The 22,313-nt window shown below is 42.6% G+C and overlaps 2 protein-coding genes across 2 annotated transcripts in view; one reads left to right on the top strand and one right to left on the bottom strand.

Annotated features, from left to right (window-relative positions):
- Positions 1-9,114, top strand: part of kcnh3 (potassium voltage-gated channel, subfamily H (eag-related), member 3) — a 133,831-nt gene extending 124,717 nt beyond the window's left edge. The window contains exons 11-15 of the mRNA XM_044365413.1: positions 343-557; positions 4,601-4,857; positions 5,325-5,425; positions 5,566-5,618; positions 6,096-9,114. Coding sequence (XP_044221348.1) covers positions 343-557; positions 4,601-4,857; positions 5,325-5,425; positions 5,566-5,618; positions 6,096-7,076 — 1,607 coding nt within the window. The 3' untranslated portion in view covers positions 7,077-9,114. The remainder of the gene's footprint in view (positions 1-342; positions 558-4,600; positions 4,858-5,324; positions 5,426-5,565; positions 5,619-6,095) is intronic.
- A 1,132-nt stretch (positions 9,115-10,246) lies between these two features.
- Positions 10,247-22,190, bottom strand: armc8 (armadillo repeat containing 8). The gene is made up of 22 exons (XM_044365412.1): positions 21,873-22,190; positions 20,040-20,116; positions 18,885-18,956; positions 18,452-18,594; positions 18,244-18,341; positions 18,011-18,103; positions 17,834-17,914; positions 17,622-17,697; positions 17,453-17,543; positions 17,303-17,363; positions 16,986-17,186; positions 16,739-16,834; positions 16,553-16,635; positions 16,080-16,161; positions 15,160-15,246; positions 14,915-15,007; positions 14,616-14,765; positions 14,207-14,302; positions 13,886-13,981; positions 13,606-13,678; positions 11,856-11,949; positions 10,247-11,759 (listed from the first exon to the last, which is right to left on the bottom strand). Exons 1-22 carry the CDS (start codon positions 21,915-21,917, stop codon positions 11,726-11,728), a joined length of 2,022 nt encoding a protein of 673 aa, XP_044221347.1. The 5' UTR covers positions 21,918-22,190; the 3' UTR covers positions 10,247-11,725.
- Positions 22,191-22,313: the final 123 nt, after the last annotated feature.

The following is a 22,313-nucleotide window of genomic DNA, read 5'->3' as shown; positions in this document are numbered from 1 at the left end:
GCACGTATCTTTTGGAAAGGGCATTTTTAAGTGGGAACAGTGAATTTCTCAGGTACATTAAACAAACAATCCAACACATTCTCCCACTCCTGATGTTGAAATGACTTTGCAGGTCCATAGCTTTCATCTTCTGTCTTTGATGATCTGATGCTTTGACAGTCTGTGTGTTTACTTCATTCAGCTAGCTTCATTGATGCTGATCCGTTTCCCTCACGGGGAGACTGCTAAGGAAAACAGACTCACTGCGAATTACTGCTTCAATGACTTAAACATGTCTATATGTCTTTCAGTGTCTCTTTGTATTTGTCTAACTTCTGCCTCTGTGTCTGTGCACCTCCCCAGGTAAAGGAGATCTGATCGGCTCGGACTCCCTGACAAAGGAGCAGGTGATCAAGACCAACGCCAACGTCAAAGCCCTGACCTACTGCGACCTGCAGTATATCAGCCTCAAGGGCCTCCGCGAAGTTCTGCGACTCTACCCTGAGTACGCCCAGAAGTTCATCAGCGAGATACAGCACGACCTCACTTACAATCTGCGAGAGGGCCACGGGGCTGATGTAAGCACACACAGTACTGTGAAGCGCTGAAGAACAGAGAGTATTACTATGCATTAAGAGATGTGAATTAATTGTTTGTGTAAGATTGTTTGCAAGTTAGCAAACTTGCCTCCATCTAATTACCCCTTAAGGAATGAATAAATTATTTTGAAATGAATCAAATTAGTAACAAGTTAGACTGCCCCCTAGTGGCTGTACTGAAAACACAGCTAAAGGCCAAATTATATATAATAACTAAAACTAAAATAACTAAAATAGACTAAATAAAACACAAAAGATGGAAAATGGAAAAAAAAGAAAAAAAGCTGATAAAAGAGACTAAAGATATGGCTATAATTATAAAAGTGTGTATGTGGATGGCGTATATTTATAAATCACAGCACTCCATGTGCCCAAAGTTCAAATCTAAAATAAAATTTTATGGTGCAAATGTGTAGCCTGAGGGAACGCTCACCTTAAGAGGGATCTCGTGATAAATGCTACGCATGACCTCTCCACCACTAATTTAAAAAACACACACATAGATCTGCACACACCACAATTTGACAAGCGTAGCCTTGAGGGTTTTTTTTTTCTTCACTTTCTTTACTCCTGCCATCAAATACACAAACACGCAGACTGCGCCTTTGGCTGGTACAGTAGCAGCAGAGGGAGCAAAACATAGGGACAAGAATAGCTTGGTGCTGCTGTTTGAAGCTGTCCTGTTGCTAAAAATAGAACAGGGGGGAAGCACGGGCTCTCCCTGACTGGCTGTATCCCCTGCAGCTGCTGCTAAGATTGGATCCTGCTCGATATAAATAGCCCAGCCAGCCGAGGAGGAGAGCAGGGGAGGAGGAGGAGGAGGTGGAGAGACGAAGAGGAGGGGGGAGATCTCATTTTCTATTCTTCTCTTCCTCAATCCCTCCTTTTCCACTGCAGTGCTTTGTCTCTCCAGGGCACAGCACACTTACTGCAGAGTACGAGTGGAGATCAAATGTGTAAATGTGTGCGCACTTATTGGTGTGTGTGTGTGTGTGTGTGTGTGTGTGTATATATATATATGGGGGTATCAAGAGGATGCATGATTCCAGATGCACAAGCTGCTGCCCATATCTTAGGTCTGGGTTGCAGATGTCCGTTTTGGTTATGTATGCAAATCCCTTCTGGTACCAGCAGCCCAGGAGAGTGTGCTTGCATATGTATGTAAGACAAAGCCTGCTGATATCTAGCACCTCATTACTCTGTAAACAAATACATCTAGAGACAATCTCAGAGGATGAATGAAGAATGATAATAATATTTCATACTAACAGAAAAGAGAAATGTAAGTCTAAAGGCAAAAAGGATGATACAGAAGAAGAGGGAAAGTAGGAAAGTTTTTACTCAGCACGGATGAAGGCAGAAGATCTGTCAGGGAAAAAAGGAGAAAGCAAAAGATCCATCATGTTAGTAATGGTTGTGTCGCTCCCTGCTGATTCACAGGCTTCAGACTGACTGTCATGACCCCGGCGCCGGTGGGCAAAACACTGTAATGTGCAAGAGCAACCAGTTGTGCACCGAGCTCTGCTACAGAAAGAGGAGGATATTATAGTATGTTTTGTACCGTGTGTTCTTGTGCTGTTGAATCTCTGCACAAGAAACATGGCAGTGAGAACAACATATTGCCTGCACCTGCACATACTGTACAAACACAAACGTGAACATGCAGACACAAACTCACACCGTTGTTTGAAAAAAGCAAAAAAAAAAAAAAAAGCAAAAAGCACTTTGTTCATTCTTGTCACGCACACACCTCACAACCATCCACTTACATGCCTGCACTCAGATTTATGTGTACAGCCTGACTCCATCACACATACACGATGCGAATGCAAACTTCAGCACACCCACGCGCTCACACATACAGACGAGCACACGCCGACACGCGGCAAGCGCACACTTATCACGCCCCCGCATCGCAGAGCGCTCCTTGGTTTCCTCTGGAACTGAGAGCTAAGATTAGAACAAGAGAGCTAAAAATACATCACGGTGGCACAAGAAGGGGGGGGGGGGGGATAGATGGGGGCAGTGGGGGAGGAGGGGAGAAAGAATGAGAAAAACAAGAGAGAATGCTGAGCAGGCAGAGGTGGAGGGGAGCACAGACTTGATTAAAGGGACAGGAGAGAGAGAGAGTGTGGCTCAGAGGGGCAAAGGGAAAGCGGAGGGCGTTGGCTTGTCTGCATGATGAGATATGAAATACATTCATTACTCATTGCAGCAGTCAGTCTATGTTGGGGCATGAGATATGTGATTGTTTTGAAGACAGCATAGGAGACTGGCAAAGCTGTTGTTTTTAAAGTCGATGCAATTCATTTGTTTGATCAATCTTTTATTGTTCTCTTCTGTCTTCATCATTGGAAGAAATGTTTCAGTGTAAACAAGAGAGTGATACCACTGTGGATACCTAAGTCTAAGTTTTAATAACCTGAGGAGTCATTTGTGTGTATTCTGCAACTACATACAAAGTACACATATACGCCATATTACACATTATAATCCTGTCATTGTGAAAGAGGATGATAGAGAGATAGAGTTTGATTACAAAATTACGGCCCTGCTGCAAGCAGTACAAAACATAGGGGCAAGTTTGTGACAGTCTCATTAATCTTAAGTCACACCAACACACTCGTACACACCGAACATCCAGCTGCATAAATGATTTCTTTTCTGCTCTTCTTTTCTTTCTTTTTTAGAAGATGAAGAACTTTTAACGTGCACGTCGTCTTCTCTTTTAATCATAGACAGAGTGCTGTTTTTGTTTAGCTAGTCATTTCTGGAAATTTCAGCAACCCAGTATCAACACTGAAGACAGCCTAAATTATTCAGTTCGTAAGCAGGGACATTGCTGATGGGGAGCAGGGCGAGCCGGGGGAGTGCATGTGTGTGTGTGTGTGTGTTTATGTGTGTGTGTACTCACTGTAGCATGACAGGCTTCTTTTTGCAGTCTGGCAAAGACAGATGCATTTGGCAAAACAATATTTACTCAAAACAATATAGGAAATAATAATTCAGTAATTCATTCATTTAAAGTTGAGCCTCACTTGTTTAACCTAACTCTTCTTTCTGGTTTTTCTCCAGCACTTCCCCATCTTACAAGGTTCACAGGAAAAGTTTGGAGCATGACTTGTCACATCAACTACCTAGGGCATTAAACTTTGTGCTGTCTCTTAACATTTATGAACACAGTTCTTTCATTTCCTTCCCTTTTGCTCATGTTGTCTGATTTATTTATAGATAAGTCATATTTTATCCTCTACATGTTGATTGATACAAAATCAAAACAGAATGCAGCAGCAGGGTATAAACCATAAAATAGTAATAATTAAAGACTAAGGAAAACATGCACTAATGTAAAATAAAACAAGGCTACCACATACATCAAGTATGAAAAATAAAAATACCTACATACTGTACATCTAGCCAACACTCAGATCTTTCCTATGCAAAAGTCTAAAAGAATTCAAAGAATTGTGATATTAGATTGTCATATGACAACAAATGACATATCAACTCATTAATCCCCCCAAAAAATCACAACTGAAATGTTCCAAATATGAAAGAAAAAGAGTCGAGAAATCTTGCAGCGTGTGTATGAGATCGGCTTTGCACAAATGGGGTTTAAAATTGTCTGTTAAATATTCCCACAATATGGCTTCTTTAGGGTTAAATTCTCTACAAAAATTGCTAAATTTTCTCACGTTTTGTGGAAAAGATGTGTGTTTGTGTCTCCTGAAATCACCTCTGTTAGGAGAAGGGAGTGTGTTGAACTGAAATGATTGTCAAACATACTGGTATAAAGGAACAAACTGTTGTGTTTGTCTACCACCCACTGGTACGATCACGTCATTACACTCTATTTATCAACTGAGTCTGAGGCAACAGTGCTAAAAATATGTCAACCAATAGTTTCCAACCTCACTGTTGCTGCCAATAACAACAGGTGTGGTGGCTCACTCTGCTGGCGCATTCAGGAACTGGTTTGCATCACTTCAATTCAAACTCTCATCATTCTCTTTTTCTCTCAGGTGGACTGGGAAAGTAATGGTAGTCTGGTGAAGAAGCTGCCGTCCATCCGGGAGGATGAGGAGGGTGATGAGGAGCAGAACTCGGTGTCCCATGCCCCCCGCTCCCCATTACGTCTCAGTAGGGGGCTCAACTCGCCCTTGCGCTCCCCTCTCCTGCCGCCTAGGCCATTCCGCGCCCCCTCTGAGCACTCCCGCCCCACCACCCTGCAGATACCAGTGGTCAGCTTCAGCAGCGCACCGCCTGAACTCAGCCCCAGGTAACACACACACATACACACATACACACACACTGCTGTAAAAGAAGGAAAAACTGAGTATAACCAATGATCAGAAAGATTCAGGGGATCAGTTCTCAGCATGCAGTTAGGGGAGCAACTGCACTCACTGCAGTTGGCAACATAGATGTCTGGCTGCCATGGCAACCAGTACGATACAGTGCTGGTGGCTGCTGTTGGAAATTGTATGTTTTCCATGATGTTTTCACACTGTAGGATGATGTGCCCATATGTGCACAGAGATTAATAACACCCTACTGTGCAGTGGTGTGAGAGTGAAAGCTGCAGATAGGAGGATGTTTATGGTGAAATGAAAATGCTGCACAGCCAACACAGATACAAACTGTGATCAATGCTCTTTTGTTTTTTTTTCTTTTTCCACCTCCTCTTCTGATTTACATTCCTCTCTCATGTTTTCTCTTGCTTTTAATCCCTCTCTCTCCACACAGATTTGTGGACGGCATTGAAACGGAGAGCATTTCCAACTCATCACAGAAGTTTGAGTTCAGTCCCAGCCTGTCATCCGCAGCCCCACCCTCACCGTACCCAGGTAACACACACACACACACGCGTGCACACACACACACACACACACACACACACACACAACTGCATAGTATTTTGCTCTCTCTTTCAGAAGAAAAGATTTGTAATGAGGATTAATGTTCATATGTGTGTGTGTGTGTGTAGGGATCCGGGAGCAGTCTGAGATCAAGCAGAGTGTGTCTAAATTGACTGAGGAGGTGAGTTCTGACTTGATGTTGCATGTTTTCACATCTCTCATAAGGCTGCAACTACTACCCCTTTATCTTTTAGTCTGCAGGATGTTTCATAAACTATTAAACAGATTTCATGGCAATTTGACTGAAAATTAGGCTCTGGGCAGGCCACCACCAGCCAATTAGCATAACTCGTTCACATTGCATGTTTTATTGCAGATCTGGTTCCGGATGCAAATAGGTATACTGAAAATCTGACTGTCATCAGCACGCACTATAGAGTGTGAATAAATGGTGTTGCTGTCAGGGAACATAATATATGCAGAGTGTATATCAGATTATGCTTTACACAAATAAACAATTCATTATTTATTATTTCAGTAATCACCCTTGCCTTTCCCATTACTTTCTGGAGGAATGAGATGTCCTGCAGCAATTAATGGACTTAACCTTCATCTGTTTTTCTGTTGTGTGTATGTATGCTGTCTCCTCACCATACAGATGAACAGCCTCTCTAAACAAGTCTCCGTGCTCAGTCAAGAGCTGCAGGAAATGACACGCCTGCTTAAGCCCCTCCTCCAAAGAGCACCGCAGCCAATCCTGACGACCATGATGCCAAATTTAACCCCACCTCCTAGCAGTGCCAGCCAGCTGTCAACAAGCACCAGTCTAGTGATGCCACCGCCCGCCACACCTTGTTCCCTCCAGAGACCTGACACTCATTCCCTGTTGGACAGTGGAGACATAGAGGTTGTGGATTTGCCAGGATGCCTTCTCCCAACTCCTCATTCACCAAAAAGGCCTAATTCATCTCCCTCAGCTTTGCCACAGCCCCTGTCCAACCTCCCAGGGGACAACATCAAGGGCCCTGCCCACTCCAACCTTTCCTCACCTGAAGAAGGACTTCATGAGGGATCCCATATCTTGCGAAGCCTCCATGCTTCCTCCAGTAATGGCATATTTCTGCCCTCGCTGCACGACCAGCCTCCCCTGGCCTCTCACGCCCCTTCACCTTCTCTCTCCTTCTCCATGTCCCTCTCCTCCTCTCCATCTCTTTCCCCCTGCCAAGGGCCCCACCTGTCCCGACCTGTCAGCTGTGCCAGCAGAGGCCTGCTCCCTCCGCCTCCCTCCCAGGACACCCCTCCTCCCCAGTCCTCCCACTGTTCAGCTCCCCCATCGCTCACATCCTCGCCAGGCGCCCATCGGCTGAGGCCCTCCCCGTCCGTCCCTCCCGTAACCCCCACCTTCTCTCTCCATCCCTCCACCCTCTCCCTGCCCTTGTCTTTGGACTTTGTCGGTGCAAGAAGGCAAGGAGAAACCCAGACTCTCACTCGGTGCAACTCACAGCCGCACCGCGGGCAGGCCAGACCTGTCGCTCATCCCCAGGAGCTGGAGATGCAGGAGTGGAGAGGAGAGGCAGAGGAGGGGAGGTACTCCACAGGGCACATCAGCTTCATTGATGAAGATGAGCCAGCGGTATGAACGGAATACAAATGAGCAAAAGTCAAAGATTACACAAGAGTAGCAGAGAGTGACAGAGAGGGAAAAGGGGATAAAAAGGAGATCAGATCAGGGAAACTGACAACAGGATGATGGAATGAAAAGCAATGGCAGACAGACAGCTGGTCTATTTCACACGGGAAGCAATTTGTCAGGCAGGAAATTCTAAAATGACTGACAGGTAAACAGATACACACCTGGGAGGCCGAAACACAAAGCCAGCTGTCGGCAAATCAGTGTGGACGACTACTTTGTCCTTTTCAGCACTGATCAACCACAGAACTACAACAGCACAAATTGTCTTACAGTATCTACACTCCAGTAGCACCAGTCAATCCCTGCAGCTACTGGGACACACAGGACCACAGCACATCTTTCTAACAGGTTCCATTATTCTCTGGAGCCTAATTTAGCTCTTTCTTGTTAACTACAATACAATATTGCTCTTAAAAACTCAGTATGGATGTCTCCTCCTCTTCAAAGGGCAGGTAATAACACACATATCTCACGCTGAGGAACATGTTTTTACCCAAGCGTAACAATCCGAGCCGCTGCACTGGGACTGGGAATGTAAACTCTTCATCAGGTCACTTACGCTTCATTGGTGGGATTATCTTTTGAAAGGGATGCGATTATGGAGGAAAACATCAAGCTGATATCAAATCATCTCTTCAAAGTCATACACATTCAGAGAAAACACACAATCTACAAACATATAAGGATATCTGAATAGGGTTTTAACTTTTGACAGAGTAGTCCATGTTTTGTTTCCCCACTAAAAGAAGTTTGAAGTACACATTCTAGTCAGTAGGTGAGCATGTGAAGAAGCAGAGATGCTGAGTGTGGACCTAAACATCCAGGCAAGCGGTAGGGTTGTGTGCCAAAGACAAAAACAAGATTTATAGGAAAAATGAGGGAGAAACACTAATATTCTAAACAGCAGCCATATGTCATAGTTTATCACCATCATGACTGTTTACAACCAGCCTAACAGATTGTAAAAACAAACTCCCACATCACTCCTGAGCTTTAGCCATCCAGCCATTCGTGCCTTCTCCATATAAAGACATAGACTTCCCTCAAGTTAACTACAGGCAAGCATTTGGATCAAAATTTACAGAAAGCCATCAAATTCACCTACAGAGAACATTTGCACCTTTATCGAAAATGTCGACTATAGAATATGTTTATTTATTAAGGCTGTGTATTTATTTATTTTTATTGATGAGAGCGACGAGGAAGTATATCGTGCGTTTGGGAGATCGGAATGGAAACAGGCTGGGGAGGAAGATTTACATTCTTACTTCACAACTGCATGCACTCTAGACTGAGTGGACCCATCCTAATTCTTATGTAGCACTCACACATAAAGCATATCTTGAACACACACACACTCATCATCATCTTCAACCCCTTTGCCAACCACTGAGCTTAATGCTGGTATGAGACAACAGCCTAACTCTAAAAAACAAAAAACAAACAAAAAAAACTACAATACCCAGGCTGCACCACTATGGAGGTCTCAGGACTTCTGTACAGACTCTTTTTTTCCGCTTTGGTGAGGTGCTGCTTTGTGCAGCACAGGTCCACCACATGTTACTTGTACTATAGACAGTCAGATTTCTGGTTTCTATTTTCTGTAATGGGAGCAGGGGAGGGGACTACCTGGACTCTTTACACACTGAAATACAAAGACTGACTGAGCAGAACTCCCATCGATGTCTGTGGAGTGTCTGATCGTGCCGGTTGCTCTGGGGTGCGGTGGGATAGGGGGGGGGTCTTGGGTACACAAAGGGGTTTTAAATCAAATGCATGTCACAGCTTTTTTTGCATGAGGAATGTGCCTGCTTTTGAGCTGCCGAGGGCAGAGGGCTAATGGGAGTAGACAAACAGCCTGCCCTGTTGGAGGTTGTTGGGTTTCAGATGTATTTTATTAAAGACTGCTGTTACATAAAAAAAAAAAAAAAACTTTACCAGGATTACATACTGTACAACAATAAAGAAGTGTTGTTTTGTAAGATATCAGACTCCTGTGCTACTCTTGGGAACCATCACATTTGGCAAACATTAGCCCCAGTTTGTACCTCTTATGTATTACATTCGAGTCACAGAGGTAAGCATATGTTTCTCTGTAAAATAGACAGTGTTTGAAAAACCCAGAAGGTCATTTAACAACACGTAATGCTGTTCTGAAGGTATTTCCAGAATCCTTAAAGACTCGTCCATGTGCTGCTGCTGAAAAAGAAAAAAAAGAAAAAAAAAAGATTTTTAACCCGTTTTCCAAGTTGCAGCTGTATCCTCCTATACAGGTAGCCAGCAATAATGTACAGTGTGTCCTTGCTCTTCCTGTACAATACAAGCACATTATTGTGTATGAAAATCTAGAATAATAGAAAGTAACATCAATACGCCAAATCCAAACCAAAGACATATTTTAATTCAAGCTACCATCTGTGTTTGGATTAGGAAACAGAGTGGCAACTTTGGAAACCTATTCATATTTTTGTTGTGCAGCAAACATTTTTTCATCCAGATTGTTAGAGGACTCTGGAAATACTCAGAACACAAGCAGCACTTACCCCTCCCTCATTACCACCACTGAGGTGCCCTTGAATGAGGCCCAACTACTCCAGTGGAGCAGATCAGACTGTGGCTATACAGGGAAGCTTTGAGGTGTGGATGTGTGTAACAGTGTGAATGTAGTCAGGGGGGTGTTCCTAAAAAAGAGAGACTGCCTCTCAGTGAAACTTCCCTGAATAAATAAAAAAGCGTTTTAGACCTATTAAAACCATTTTTGAAACATCTACATATTTTTTGGAGATGCTTGCCTTGGACTCAAATGTAAGGGTAATACATGAAGCACAACCTGGGGTTAGGTAACCATGAACTGCAATACAAACTTATTAGGAAGTCCACTGTACTTGCATATATTTGTGCTTTCTTTAGACATTGTGGATTAGAGATGGGGAAGCAACAGACGGAGGAGCAACAAAACAAAGAAAAGTCCGAGCTGGATTTGCTCCTTGCTACATGTGACTGCAGAAGCTCTCATACACACAACTTAACACTTGAAGCAAACCTACACTCCTTTGGAATTTTACCACAAAAGTACCTTAACCTCCAACGAGAAAAAAGACGCAACACAAAGGAAGTCCTTCTTCAGGTCTGCATATATTTTCAGTGATAACATTCATTCTATCAGAGCTTCAGTAAGGTTTGAAATGTCAGGGAACAACACTCTATAGAAATATCCTGATGGAAAGAGGAACTTATATGGTAGAGGGGTGAAACACAATAGGACACTTTATTCTGCTGCTGTGGATGCACGTAGTGCCTCAGCCTCAGCCAGTCTCAAATTGTTCTTCCTTCATTCCTAACATCTACTCCTTCCTTGCTCGCTTCTCAAAACACATCAGAGGGAATAAACCTGGGAGTTTCCTTTATCCCTTTTGACAAACACACAAAGATGGGGGGGCTGCAGAGAATGCAGAAAAAGCAACCTACATTTAAAATCGTATTCATTGGAGGTGTGAGGATACATGTATCCTCGTCTTGTATGTGTGGTGTTCTGTGTACTCGTGCCTGTTAATTACTGTCTGGGCAGGTCAGAGTCTGCTCTATCGACTCTGGAACTACATTTCCCATTGGGATTATAAGGATATTGGACAGAAGTGACAGGCTCCAGTGCACGCAGAACCACAAGGGTGGAGAGAAAAAAAAAAATCATCAGGGAAATTGCTTTCTTTTCCTTATTCGCCTCTGTGGACCATGTTCAAATCAAATACCTACTTCCATCAGACTGCAGTGGATTCACCCTACTGTGCCAAGAATCATGGTTCAGAGAGAATGAACGAAAACAAACAGAAGGGTCGGGGGAAAATAAAAATCCAAAAATATATATTTATATGTTTATATTTATATATATTTATATATTTACGAGGTATGTATCCACAAAAAAAGAAAACACCCAAATTTCAAAATAGGCAGTCTGTGTTTTTCCAAATGTGTCCTTGCTTGTGATGCCTTAAGAAAACATTAATTAATATTAATAGTAATATCATTAATTAAAAATTAAAAAAATAAAACAGGGAACCTTTGCTGTCCAACAGCCCTGCTCTTGTGTCAAACCTCCAAGTCCGGTTCTCTGAGACCAGAATCTCCACTACTGGGAGTCCAAAAGCACCAAGCCCTCCTGACAACAGGGCGGCGCTGGTGTCAGGCTGCTGCACTCAGAAAAAAAAAAAAAACAAAGAAAAAAAAAAAACAAAGATCACAAATCTCAAATCACAAAGTCCCAAAAGGAAAAAATTCACTTCATTGTTGGGAAAAAAAAAGAAAGAGAAAAGCTGAAAGTGAAACCCTCCTAACCGTTGATTTCCCAACAACCACGGTCTCAGAGTCTCCAAAATGAGGTTTGGAGTGAGCAAAACTGTTGAGGCTGGGTTGAGGTGGCGGTATTAAGTGGTGGGTGGGAGGTGAAGGGAGGCCAGCCACAGTTCCAAAAAAAGGTGTCTTTGTGCAACAAAACAAGCCTCGAGATTAAACAAAACAAGAAACAAAGGAACCAATGGCAAGTGTCCTCCCGACGATTGTTAGTTAGGCTGGCAGTAGGGGATCTCTCCCCTCTGTAGTCATGCCAGGTACTGCTGCATCGCTGTCTTTGCCCTGAGGGACAGATAGACAGAATTAGTGCACCCTGTTCAGCAATTTAATAAGTGTTTGATGAGAATGTTGTGTATTTTTTAGGTTTTGCTGTCCCACCTGTCGCTGAGGTTGGGGTCAGAGGCCTGCGTGAGTTTGTGCAAGATGTCCACAAAGCCCATCTCCCGCAGCTTGTCCTGACGCTCCTGAGAACCTGATAAAGCGTAAAAGAGCAGAGAGGAAAATTAACCAATTCCAACATTGACTAGTATCTGCCAACATCTAATATTAACCTCACATTCATGCCAGAATTTTGTGACTATAACACTATGGCATTTAGCCTGCAGCTCCATTTCAGTTTTGCGTAATTGGGTTTTTAAGAGTTCAACAAGACTAGGTCCAAACCTAGAATATGGCTGGACCGTGAATGATACGCTAGAGGGCTTTTAAAAACCCAGCGAAATGAAAAATACATTTTCCACTTCTAATGCTGCGTAAATGTGATAATTGTCCAGTTATCTCTTGTTATATGCCAATTATGTGAAAAAATCATTTTTGAGTGTTTTTACATCAAAATTCTTGTCTTTTCTCTTCCTGTAAAACAGTTTCAAATGTTTGATGATTCATCTTGAACTCTCTCACAAAAATTCATCCAATCAAATCTGACTTTGGGCGACTAGCTGGCCGCACCAATCATGTAAAACCACACTTGACCGCTTGTGGGTTGTAGTAGCTAACAGAGGAATAGAGATGGGAAGAGATGTGTGTTTGGATATCAGTGGGCAAAACCTTTCCAAAGCAATGTGATTGAGGTCTAATTTATTCATCTCTCCCTCGTCCTCCTGATATACCAACAGGTTTAGGTATGTGTGGAGCCAACAGTCCTCTGTAATTCTGTTTCTTTCTGCAGCTTCGTATCACACTGAACGTACTAAGGTCCACCCAATTTTAGCGGTCCAATCAAATACAAAGGATTTGATTTAAATCTGTCTTGTAACTGTATAGTGCTCAAATGTTCCGTTTCACTGGGAGATACGTCACAGTACAGAAGCTAAAGATGCTCTAACTTCCGTTTCACTGCCACTGTGTCCAAAACTGCACACTATGCACTACATACCCAACATGTGTCTACCATTGTTCAACATACTTTTGTGTGAATAAACAGTAGTATATTTTCAGACGCACTGAGATGTAATTATCATGTCACTTCCTGAGAGCCTCCTTGACGTAGTGTCCAGTGCTTGCATACGGTAATATTTCCCCGTAAATAGTATTCAATTTATGTGCTATTGGTTTCATACTAAAGTTTCATCTCACAAACTATTTTAGCGTACTAGCATGTTAGTATGGAATTTCAGACACGGCCTCAGACTTTAATTTTAAACGAGGGCTTTTAATTTGAAACGGATACAGGAAGTGGCGGCAAATGGTGTAACTTCACCCTTCAGGAACTCAGTCAGTCAGACACAGACATTCTCGGTTACCGGGCTGGCCCCACTGTTACGGCCCAGCCAAAGGCCAAAGGGCCTAAATGGCTTTGCAGTTTCTTAAAGCATTCAGTGCACCATTATTTGAAGTGTTTTGTAGACAACAAAGTTCACTCAGAGTCTTAAAGACTAGGATGTATCGTATTAATGTCCAAATCATGTTCTTGAATATTGTAGAAGCAAGAACAAAGGTTGATCTATTTACAGCTGAGCAGGCAGTACAGGTGGTTCGGTTTGGAGGTTTTCTCAACCATTCTCAGACCTACAACATTTCAGTAGAAATGAGAAAACTTCCTCAGTTTTCCTCACATCTGTCTTTCTCCTTTCACTGAACCCATCCCCATTCTTTACTCTTGCTTCTACCCCTGTGGTGTGTCGCTTACCGTCCTCCTCATTCCAGATAAGGTTTGAGATGCAGAACGTGGCAGCGAGCTGCAGTTTCACATTCGAATGCCCCTGCAGAAACAGCGAAAGTCAGAGAAATTACAAGTGAGAAGGACAGAATAAAAACACAGGCAGTGTTGCCTGAATAAGATGTCTAACTACTAAAAACAAGAAACAACCAACAGTGAAGTCTTGAAATGAATACTGCAGTATACAGCAACACAAGCAGGCGTGAGCTACAGTAGACTTTATATTTTATTAGAGGAGAATCTACTGTACCATGTAGTATTTGATTTTCTGAAGCATGTCGTCATTCGTCATGATGAGCTCCTTGGCTGTGTTGCCGTCGGCGATGTTTGCTAGGATGCACAGTGTCTGACATAGGAAAAAAATTGAAACTGTCAACTGATGCTCTCTGATGTGTTTACATCTCTACAAATACCACCACACCAAACACATTTGAAGACCGGCCAAGGCGGATAAGCTATAATCATATCTAGAGAGCCTTTAACCACTCCACGATGCAGGTTTTTCATCCAGCTGTGGGATGAATTCTGTATGAAGAACCATTCGTAAGCATGAAGCAGAGGGAGCGCTCACCTGTTCTTTGACCTCTATACTGTGCTCTGCTTCTAGGATGAGGGTCACCGCCTGCATGATCTGCTTCCCATGAGAACTCATGATCTGGTCAATGTGCTGACAACATGAGAGTCAAGAGTGGAGAGGAAGCAGAAGAGAATTAACATGCACGCTGTGTTTTACATGTTTGAGATTTTATGCTGATTAGGCACACACAGGGTCATGCGCATCTACAGAGACTGTGAGCAAGTATGGGGTTAAATGTTTGCATACTTTGGTTAAAATGAATAAAACCTGCTCAAAATATCCCTGAATAGCCAGTAAACCCTCCACAACCCAGGCTATTATTTTCATGTAAGAGTATAATTAACTGTATATTATTAATGCTTTAGAGAGTTATCATTTATGTGTGTGGGTGTGTTGCTCTCACTGGGCGTGTTGACAGCAGATTACGCAGCAAACCGAGAGTCTTCATCAGCACGTTGGTGTCGGGGTCTGACAGCAGGCGGAACAACTGTTCTGTACCCAGACATCGAACAATCTCCACCTTCACCTTCTGATCTGCCTGGAATGCCATGTTCTAAACAAACACACACACACACACACACACACACACACACACACACACACAAACAGAGACACAAGACAATTTATACTAAACCAATCAGACAGCAACACAAGTCACAGATTCAATAATCTTCAAGACACGACTTAAAATTCTATTCTTACCATCAGGGCCCAGATCCCATTGACCCTAAGTGCAGGACTCTCACTCTGGGTCAGGCTGCATAGTAATTCAATCACCCCTGACTCCAGTATGGGCTGCGCACATACAAAAACAACTGGTCTCAATATTATAATATATATATATATATTATAATTAAAAAATAATCTATTCTCTTTGTTACGTTAAGGTGTGTGTGTGAGAGTGTGTGTGTGTGTGTGTGTGTGTGTGTGTGAGTGTGTGAGTGTACCTCTTTGCTGGGTGAGAACTCCAGCAGTAGGTTGCATAGTGTTGAGGAAGCCATGACCAGGACTTCATCTGGCGCGTTCTGCAGCAGCTACACACAACAGCAATACACCACGTTACTCTACATTCATTCATTTTTTCTACCAGTGCCATCCTGTGTCACATTCACACACCCAGCCTAGGAGCCACCTATACAGGATAGGAACTTCAACAAACAACTAAGCTGTTTTTACATTTGAACTCTGGAAACTGTCTGGACCCGATTCTCCAGACATTTTCCAGAGTTGCCCTTTCACACATGTAGCACACAGCGGAAGACTGTCCGTGTCAGACGCCTTCTCACCTGCTGGAAATACTTGGTTTAAGTGGGGGGTGGCACCTGGGTAGAGTGTGCAGGAGGCAGGACATGACGCAAAAAGTAAGCTGCAGTTGTAATTCAGTGTTTTTAAGCTTCTCACTAAAAATAAAACAGCTTTTATTTTACGAGAAGTCACAGGAAGTCCTCTCTCCCATTAGTGCTAGCTTCACAGCGGAGCGTTCAGGCCCAGTTGAAACAATGCAGCTTAGCTGGCCTGCTGCGTGTATCCAGCGCCAGCCGCATGATAGAAACATCATCAACACGCCCACTCGCTCGCTGTGAATTCTCCAGAAAACGAGCTGCTGTATTCACACATTGGACATTACACGGACTTTGTACTGGGGAGTTGGCAAAGTAAAGTCCGTTTAACGTCCGGTCCAACTGAATCAGACATTTGCACACATTTACACATACATACAGAACGTCCAGAAAATTTCAGGGTTGTAGTGTGTGGGTGAAAGGGGCTCTTGAAACTTCTACTTCCACAAAGATAAAGAGAGAAGCTGGTTTCTCTTTGCGTTCAGTAAAGCTCATTACTGGATTTGTTTCCTTCTAACTCCACTGACCTTCATGAGAGGTTTCCACACTGCGTGGTCATGGAAGCTGGTCCTCAGCTGCTGCACTGATCGTGAAAGACTATGAAGACACCTGGACAAGAAAACAAACATCAACATGTGCATGCATCAACACAGGAGAAACGCTCAGGCACTGTTGCATTGGTATTGAATAGACATGTGAACAACTGAAAGTTTGATACGGAATCCAGATTTAATATCATCATAAAATTTGGAACAAAATCTTAAGTTTTTTTTATAGCCCTTCCAATAAAATTTTAGATCTATTTCGTTTTTAACAATCACAATAATTAACTGTGTATATACAAACTGGTATTCACAAATGTCAGTTAAATTGTTGAGGGATCACAGGGACTTTAAGAGGTCACTATCTGCAAGAGCAGATGAGTCAGACAGAAGACAGCATGTCATTGTCAAAGTGTCATCATCAGGGCAGGACATTGTACATTGCAAAGACATTGTACCTGACAGCCGCCAGGCGGACTTTAATGCTGGATTCTGACAAGCCACTGACTATCCTGTCCATCATGTTCTCTGTCTCTGTGATCTGGGACAAAACAAAAAAAAACACAACAGTAGAAGTCCATTACTATATAAACACGTGTGCATATTTATATATGAAAACAAAAATACACACAAGGAAAGGTCACCTTCTTGCGGATGTCCTCGTCATTGGAGCCTAGTGAGGCGTAAAGTTTGAAAGCAGCTTGTCTCAGCTCGTGTGCATGCTTCAGGTCATGATCCAGCTGTGATAAGACAGAGCGGACAGAAAATGAACCGCTGCACTGTGTCAACAGGTGCCACAACTTTTTAATTAAAAAAAGGTGACATATTTAAAAGGTGATCATTTAAATAATTTATCATATAAAAAGAGCCCTCCCAGGCCCACTGACCCACCCTCTTGATGTCAGTGATTGCAGAGACAGAGCTGGGGTACTTAAAGTAGTCTGCCAACATGGCCACCAGGTGGTCAGTGGTGCTGGCGATCCTCTGCAGCTCCACATCAGGCTCCATCAAGTAGGCCAGCGTCTCTGCACCCTCCACCCTCTCCTCCAGAAGATGCTCTTTACTGCACATTCGTACAAGGCAGGGCAGGGTCTGGATAAAAAAAAAAAAAAAGGAAGTCATGTGCATGTTACATACAGAACTGATATAATATCACAATAATACTGGTGAATACAGGTGCAGTTACAGGATTCTCAGAAAAGCCTGACCTTAAGAACTATACAGCTGTCGTCTGTCCTGATGGCACCCGCTCGACACATGTATGTTAGACTGGGACAGAAAGAGAAAAGGTCACATAAAAAAGAAAGTATACAGAGAATATAGAGTAATATCAATAACTATGGTTGTACATCACTTACCATTTGGCTGCTGTTAACTGCATTTCAATGGGTTGATCCCTTTGCATCATTCTGACAAATACCTGAGAGAGCAGCTCACCATCCACCAGCACTGGAAACACAAATGTCAATGAACTGTTAACAAGTGTAAACTAAAAGGTGAAGCTCGAGTCGAAGAGAAGAGACTCACCATTCACCAGTGTCATGGAGACCTGAGTGTTCTCATAAGCCAGGACAGAGAAACACTTTAACGCCTGCATCCGAACCTGGAGAGGCAATGAGGTCATGAGAGAGAGTTAAATATGGAAGTGAGTACGGTATGTGAAAGGTGGTATAATCCAGTTCAGTAATTACAGTATATATAAATATATATATGTATTTAACAGACGGACAGCCATTTACCTTATAAGAGGGTGAGATAAGCAGAGGGGCAATGTTCTGGATGGCGCCATGGTTGAAAAGAACCGTCTGATGGTCTGGGGTCTGGAGACAATTTACATTCCATTAACAATGAATCTTGCTCTAGCTACAAGGGCGATGCACTCCAGTGTTTGTGTGTGACCAAATACCAACAAATACCTTACAACAGTGGGAGAAGATCTGTGTGATGTACTCCTGGGTTCTGTGTGAGCGGCTCAGTAGAGACATTAGATGGGGAATCACAGTGGGATCCTAAAAATCACACATAATTTCAAAATGGAAATTGTTAGGTCTTGACCTCTGCATAATATGCACTTAGAAGGTACTTGTTATTCCATGTTTGCTAGTCTGACAAGTTAGGTCTTAAGCAGAACCTGCAAAAGGCGACCTACAGTATAGAGCAGCTGCACAGGGGTGACTGGACTGATGAAGACTGTTCTGAGACATCGAAGACAAGCTTCAATGAAAATAAGGTCCGGACACAAGAGACCTGCAAGCACAAAACACAGATACAGCTAAAGTCTGGGTCTCTTCAAGTACACGAGATGCCATCCTCTGCAGTAAGTATTTGCATGCATGAGTATGTGTGTGTGCCCCAACCTTGAAGAAGGGCAGGGATGATGTGACAGTCCACCAGGGACTTGATGTTGTTCTCGGTGCCCATGGCTAGGCTGCCCAGCACCACAGCGCACTCTGTTCGTAGCTCCAGACTGGAAGAACTCTGCTGGAGCAGGTACAGTAACCTGGACCCAAAGAACAAACACACACACACTGAAGCACGTTCACCGCAGAGGTGCCAAGTGACCTGTAAAGTGCAGGCTGGATGACGCTAACGAGTTACACTCTTTAGCCTTGACATTTCTGCTGTGCTAGTTTGCATTATGCCACATTGCTATTTTTCATGTCCAATTCTTGTTCATCTTGTGTACAACTAATGTTATCTCTTGAGTGTCCTTGAATAAAGTATTTACAGGTCAGAAAGTGGGAAGAGAGAGAAAATGAAAAAGTAAGGTGGAAAGTAGTGCAGACATACCTCGGAACAGCTCCGAGGACGATCAGATTGGCCTTCTGCTTATTGTTTCCAATGACGGCATTCTTCATGTCACTGTGAAGATAGACAGACACGCACACACAGATGAGAGGACTCATCTTGGCAATCTATTTGATGCAACTGTGACAAAAGTTCAAGCGTTGATATAATTTTGCAACTGATCAGACAAAAATGAGCTTGTATTCTTACAGAAAGAAACATAAAAACATGCTTTAAGAACAACAGGATATGTTTCATTGGAGATGCATTTCACACAGGGGGGTTCATCTGATAAATTATAAAGACACTGTTGAGACAGAGGTCAGCAGGGGTGATATATCCAAATAGCTACTGAGAAGGTTTGCATGAAGCACAGATGTGTCACATATTCTTGTAGGCCACAGCACAACTATGTTCATTTGTCTTCAGCGTATTTTTTCCGCTGCAGTATTTTATTCTGCTCTGCAAGTGCCCCAGATGATATCAAATAGCAGGTGAGTGAGGCTAGTGGAAAAGTACAGCTGTAGCAGGCAGTCAAGTCAGGCAGGTGCTGGGCTAGTGGAGCGGTACAAAACGTAACCAGAGCTAGTCTATCCAGAGGTTAAAAATAAAGGTGAAACAGTCAGAGTCCGAGTCACTGCGGTACAGGCAGAGAGTGCAAGTTAGAGTGAGAGAGGGAGAGAGAGAGATATGAATTCACACTGAGCAGTGAAATGCATTTCGAGATTGTCACATGAAAGCCTGTGCATGTAAACACAGAGGTCATGCTCTCACAGAAACACCCCAGTGTTAGTCAGTTTTCTACAGAATAATCACTGTGCATGACATTCAAACATTTTTTAAACAAATTTAGTCAACTGCCTGTGAAAGGTAATTCACCAACACAACCTGGCTTGGATGCACAGATCCTACATCAGTGTTGAATAAATTAAAAAAAGAAAAATAAAAATGTTAATCTGGCAGCTCCTGGCTTTGCTGAAATGCACTGGCTGAATAAAGTCCACACTTTTCTAGTGGTAATACGCTCTCCCTAAAATTTTAGTCAACCAACTGAGAGCAAGGGTTGTCTGTCATTTGCTGCACAAGCATTCATTCCAGCTATGCATATTCCTTCTGTGCCTGCACTAGGGAAGACATCATATATTAAGAGATACTTACATGACTCCCTGCAGCACTTTCTGTGGGTCGGGGTCAAACAGTCGGTCAACATAATGGCGACTTGTGGCAGTGACTTCCTGCATGGGCACAAGAAACAGCACAACAGAAGCATGAGCAACAAAATTCACAGACGCTTTAACTTTCTAGCTAGGGCTGGAAAGTAAATGAGATTGTATTTTGCTCAGTTTCCTTCTCACACATACATATATACATACAGAGAAACTTAAGAAAATTACACATATGGTGTACTGATGTGAGCATACTTTGACCTTCTTTTGACAACAAACTAGAGCTTGTCAAACTATGTGCCAGCATGATCAGTTTTTTTTCTGCTGGAAAAACAGCATTAAAAGAAATACAAATATTTGAAAAGAAGCAATTAGATGCAATTTCAAATGGTTGATTTTCTTGTGTTTAAACTAAAATAAAGACTTTTTAATGCCTTAAAGACACTGATCTACCTCATTCTGATACTCACATGTGTACCCATATTGACATCACTAACGTGTACATGCAGCAGCATTACATATATATATATATATATAAATATGGCACCATGTGGCTTGATGACACCAGAAAACTTTGTTTATATCATTGACAGCTGTAACCAGAACTTTCCACATGACCCTAGAGGAGCAACACAACAACACGCTGATACTACCGGTGTTTGTTGGCTTCAGGTGCAGACTCACTGTTAAGCACATGCTGTACTGCAAACGCCTGTCTTTAGAAACCAACTTTAATGTGCATCGATTATCTGATGGCTTAAATCAGACAAATACGATAATACACAACAACGGAGCTACTTAAAAAGAAGGGTAAAGGTGGCCTACTAGACCACATGTTGCATTTATCTTGAAGTGTTTAGTGAAGTCTTCCATCAGCATATAACGTTACCAGAGCCGGGGGCGTTTCACTATTGCAATTCTTGACATGCTTGTTTTCGCTTTCTATTTCATAACGTTAACTTTAGCGAAGCAAATTACAACTGGCAGCCACTGTTACCTACTAAGATACATCACAAAACCATACAAATTATTAGACTTTCGACTGCTGACAGAGCTGATAATAAGAAATAATAATAATGATAATAATGATAATGATAATAATAATAATAATGAATTAAATTTGTACTGCATTTTACATTCATAGTGTAACTCTAAGTGCTACAGTTTTAATGAAATAGAACACACACCATAAAGAAAATAACAATAATACTAAGAGTTAAGAAGGAAAAGATGAAACCATAGAGTTGTGTTAGCTTTGAATATGCTAGTGGTTAGCTATCTCAACTATTACATTAAGTTCGTTATTGTAATTAGCGAACTGTGGCCGTTAAGGGCAAATAATAACGGATGGTTGGAATAAAAAGCTCAGTCCTGCAACTTATTTTCCATTGCGCATTCTTTAAAAGTGTTTGAGTATGTCAAACACGAACAGTGGTGACAGCACTCTCACTCTTAGCAGTTAGCTGCTAACTCACTCCGAGTGACACTGACAGCTACGTCGTTCGTTTGGTTTGCATTCTCTAATACGCCGACGGGGCGAGCGGACACACGAATCGCGTGCTTGCCTTTCACATATTCAGAATGTTCCCGCCTGTCCGGGCGAGCTGAGAATATAAAACTGTTCTCCTCGACACTAACGTAGGCGGAGTGCTACATGTTGCAAAGCCCTTAACTTAGCTTTCAGGCTAACAGAAGACATGAACCCTTCACGGTTTGACAGCAACAAGCTTAATATGACTGATAAAATTATATTGCCCGCCCACTGCCTGAATGAGCACACTGCAAAATGGACAATGCTACTTGAAACTATGAGAAAGACACTCACGGACAGCACACTGATGCGGAGAGGGGCCTCCAACAAGCACGCCATCTCTTTTCCCCCGATTGAGCGCCCCAATCGGCGCAGCACTTTGCAGACACTCCGCCCCCCCCCAGAGCAGCTGTGAGCGGCTTTTAAAAAAAGTAACTGCGGTTAAATCGACCAGCTCCTCGGAAGCATTACGATTAAAAAATAGGCACCTATATTCCTCTCTGTAATTACTACCAATATAAATACATCAGCAACAACAAACAACAGCGCTAACTTGGCGAGCTGCTGACAGACAGTGGATTTGTCATTGAAGTAAATTTTGTTTATAAATGTGACGTAGATGATGTCCCTCTCAGTTAGATTCGACACAATAAGTCGACCCATTCAAACCATGTGTTAAATTAAAAAGAAAACACTTATTAAGTTATATATGTATTTTTTTTAAATATGTGTTTA

Source organism: Thunnus albacares, chromosome 11, assembly GCF_914725855.1.
Source record: "Thunnus albacares chromosome 11, fThuAlb1.1, whole genome shotgun sequence".
Lineage (NCBI taxonomy): Eukaryota > Metazoa > Chordata > Actinopteri > Scombriformes > Scombridae > Thunnus > Thunnus albacares.
Note: the sequence above shows the minus strand (reverse complement) of the source record. Positions and strands in the feature narration are given on the sequence as shown.

What these genes read in the sequence shown, in the direction of transcription:
- armc8 (XM_044365412.1), bottom strand. Translation starts at nt 21,917, where the DNA reads ATGGCGTGCTTGTTGGAGGCCCCTCTCCGCATCAGTGTGCTGTCC. An exon ending in ACAGCTGTATAGTTCTTAAG is followed by an intron (nt 17,187 to 17,302) that starts GTCAGGCTTTTC and finishes TTTTTTATCCAG; the next exon opens with ACCCTGCCCTGCCTTGTACG. An exon ending in AGAAAATCAAATACTACATG is followed by an intron (nt 13,679 to 13,885) that starts GTACAGTAGATT and finishes CTGTTTCTGCAG; the next exon opens with GGGCATTCGAATGTGAAACT.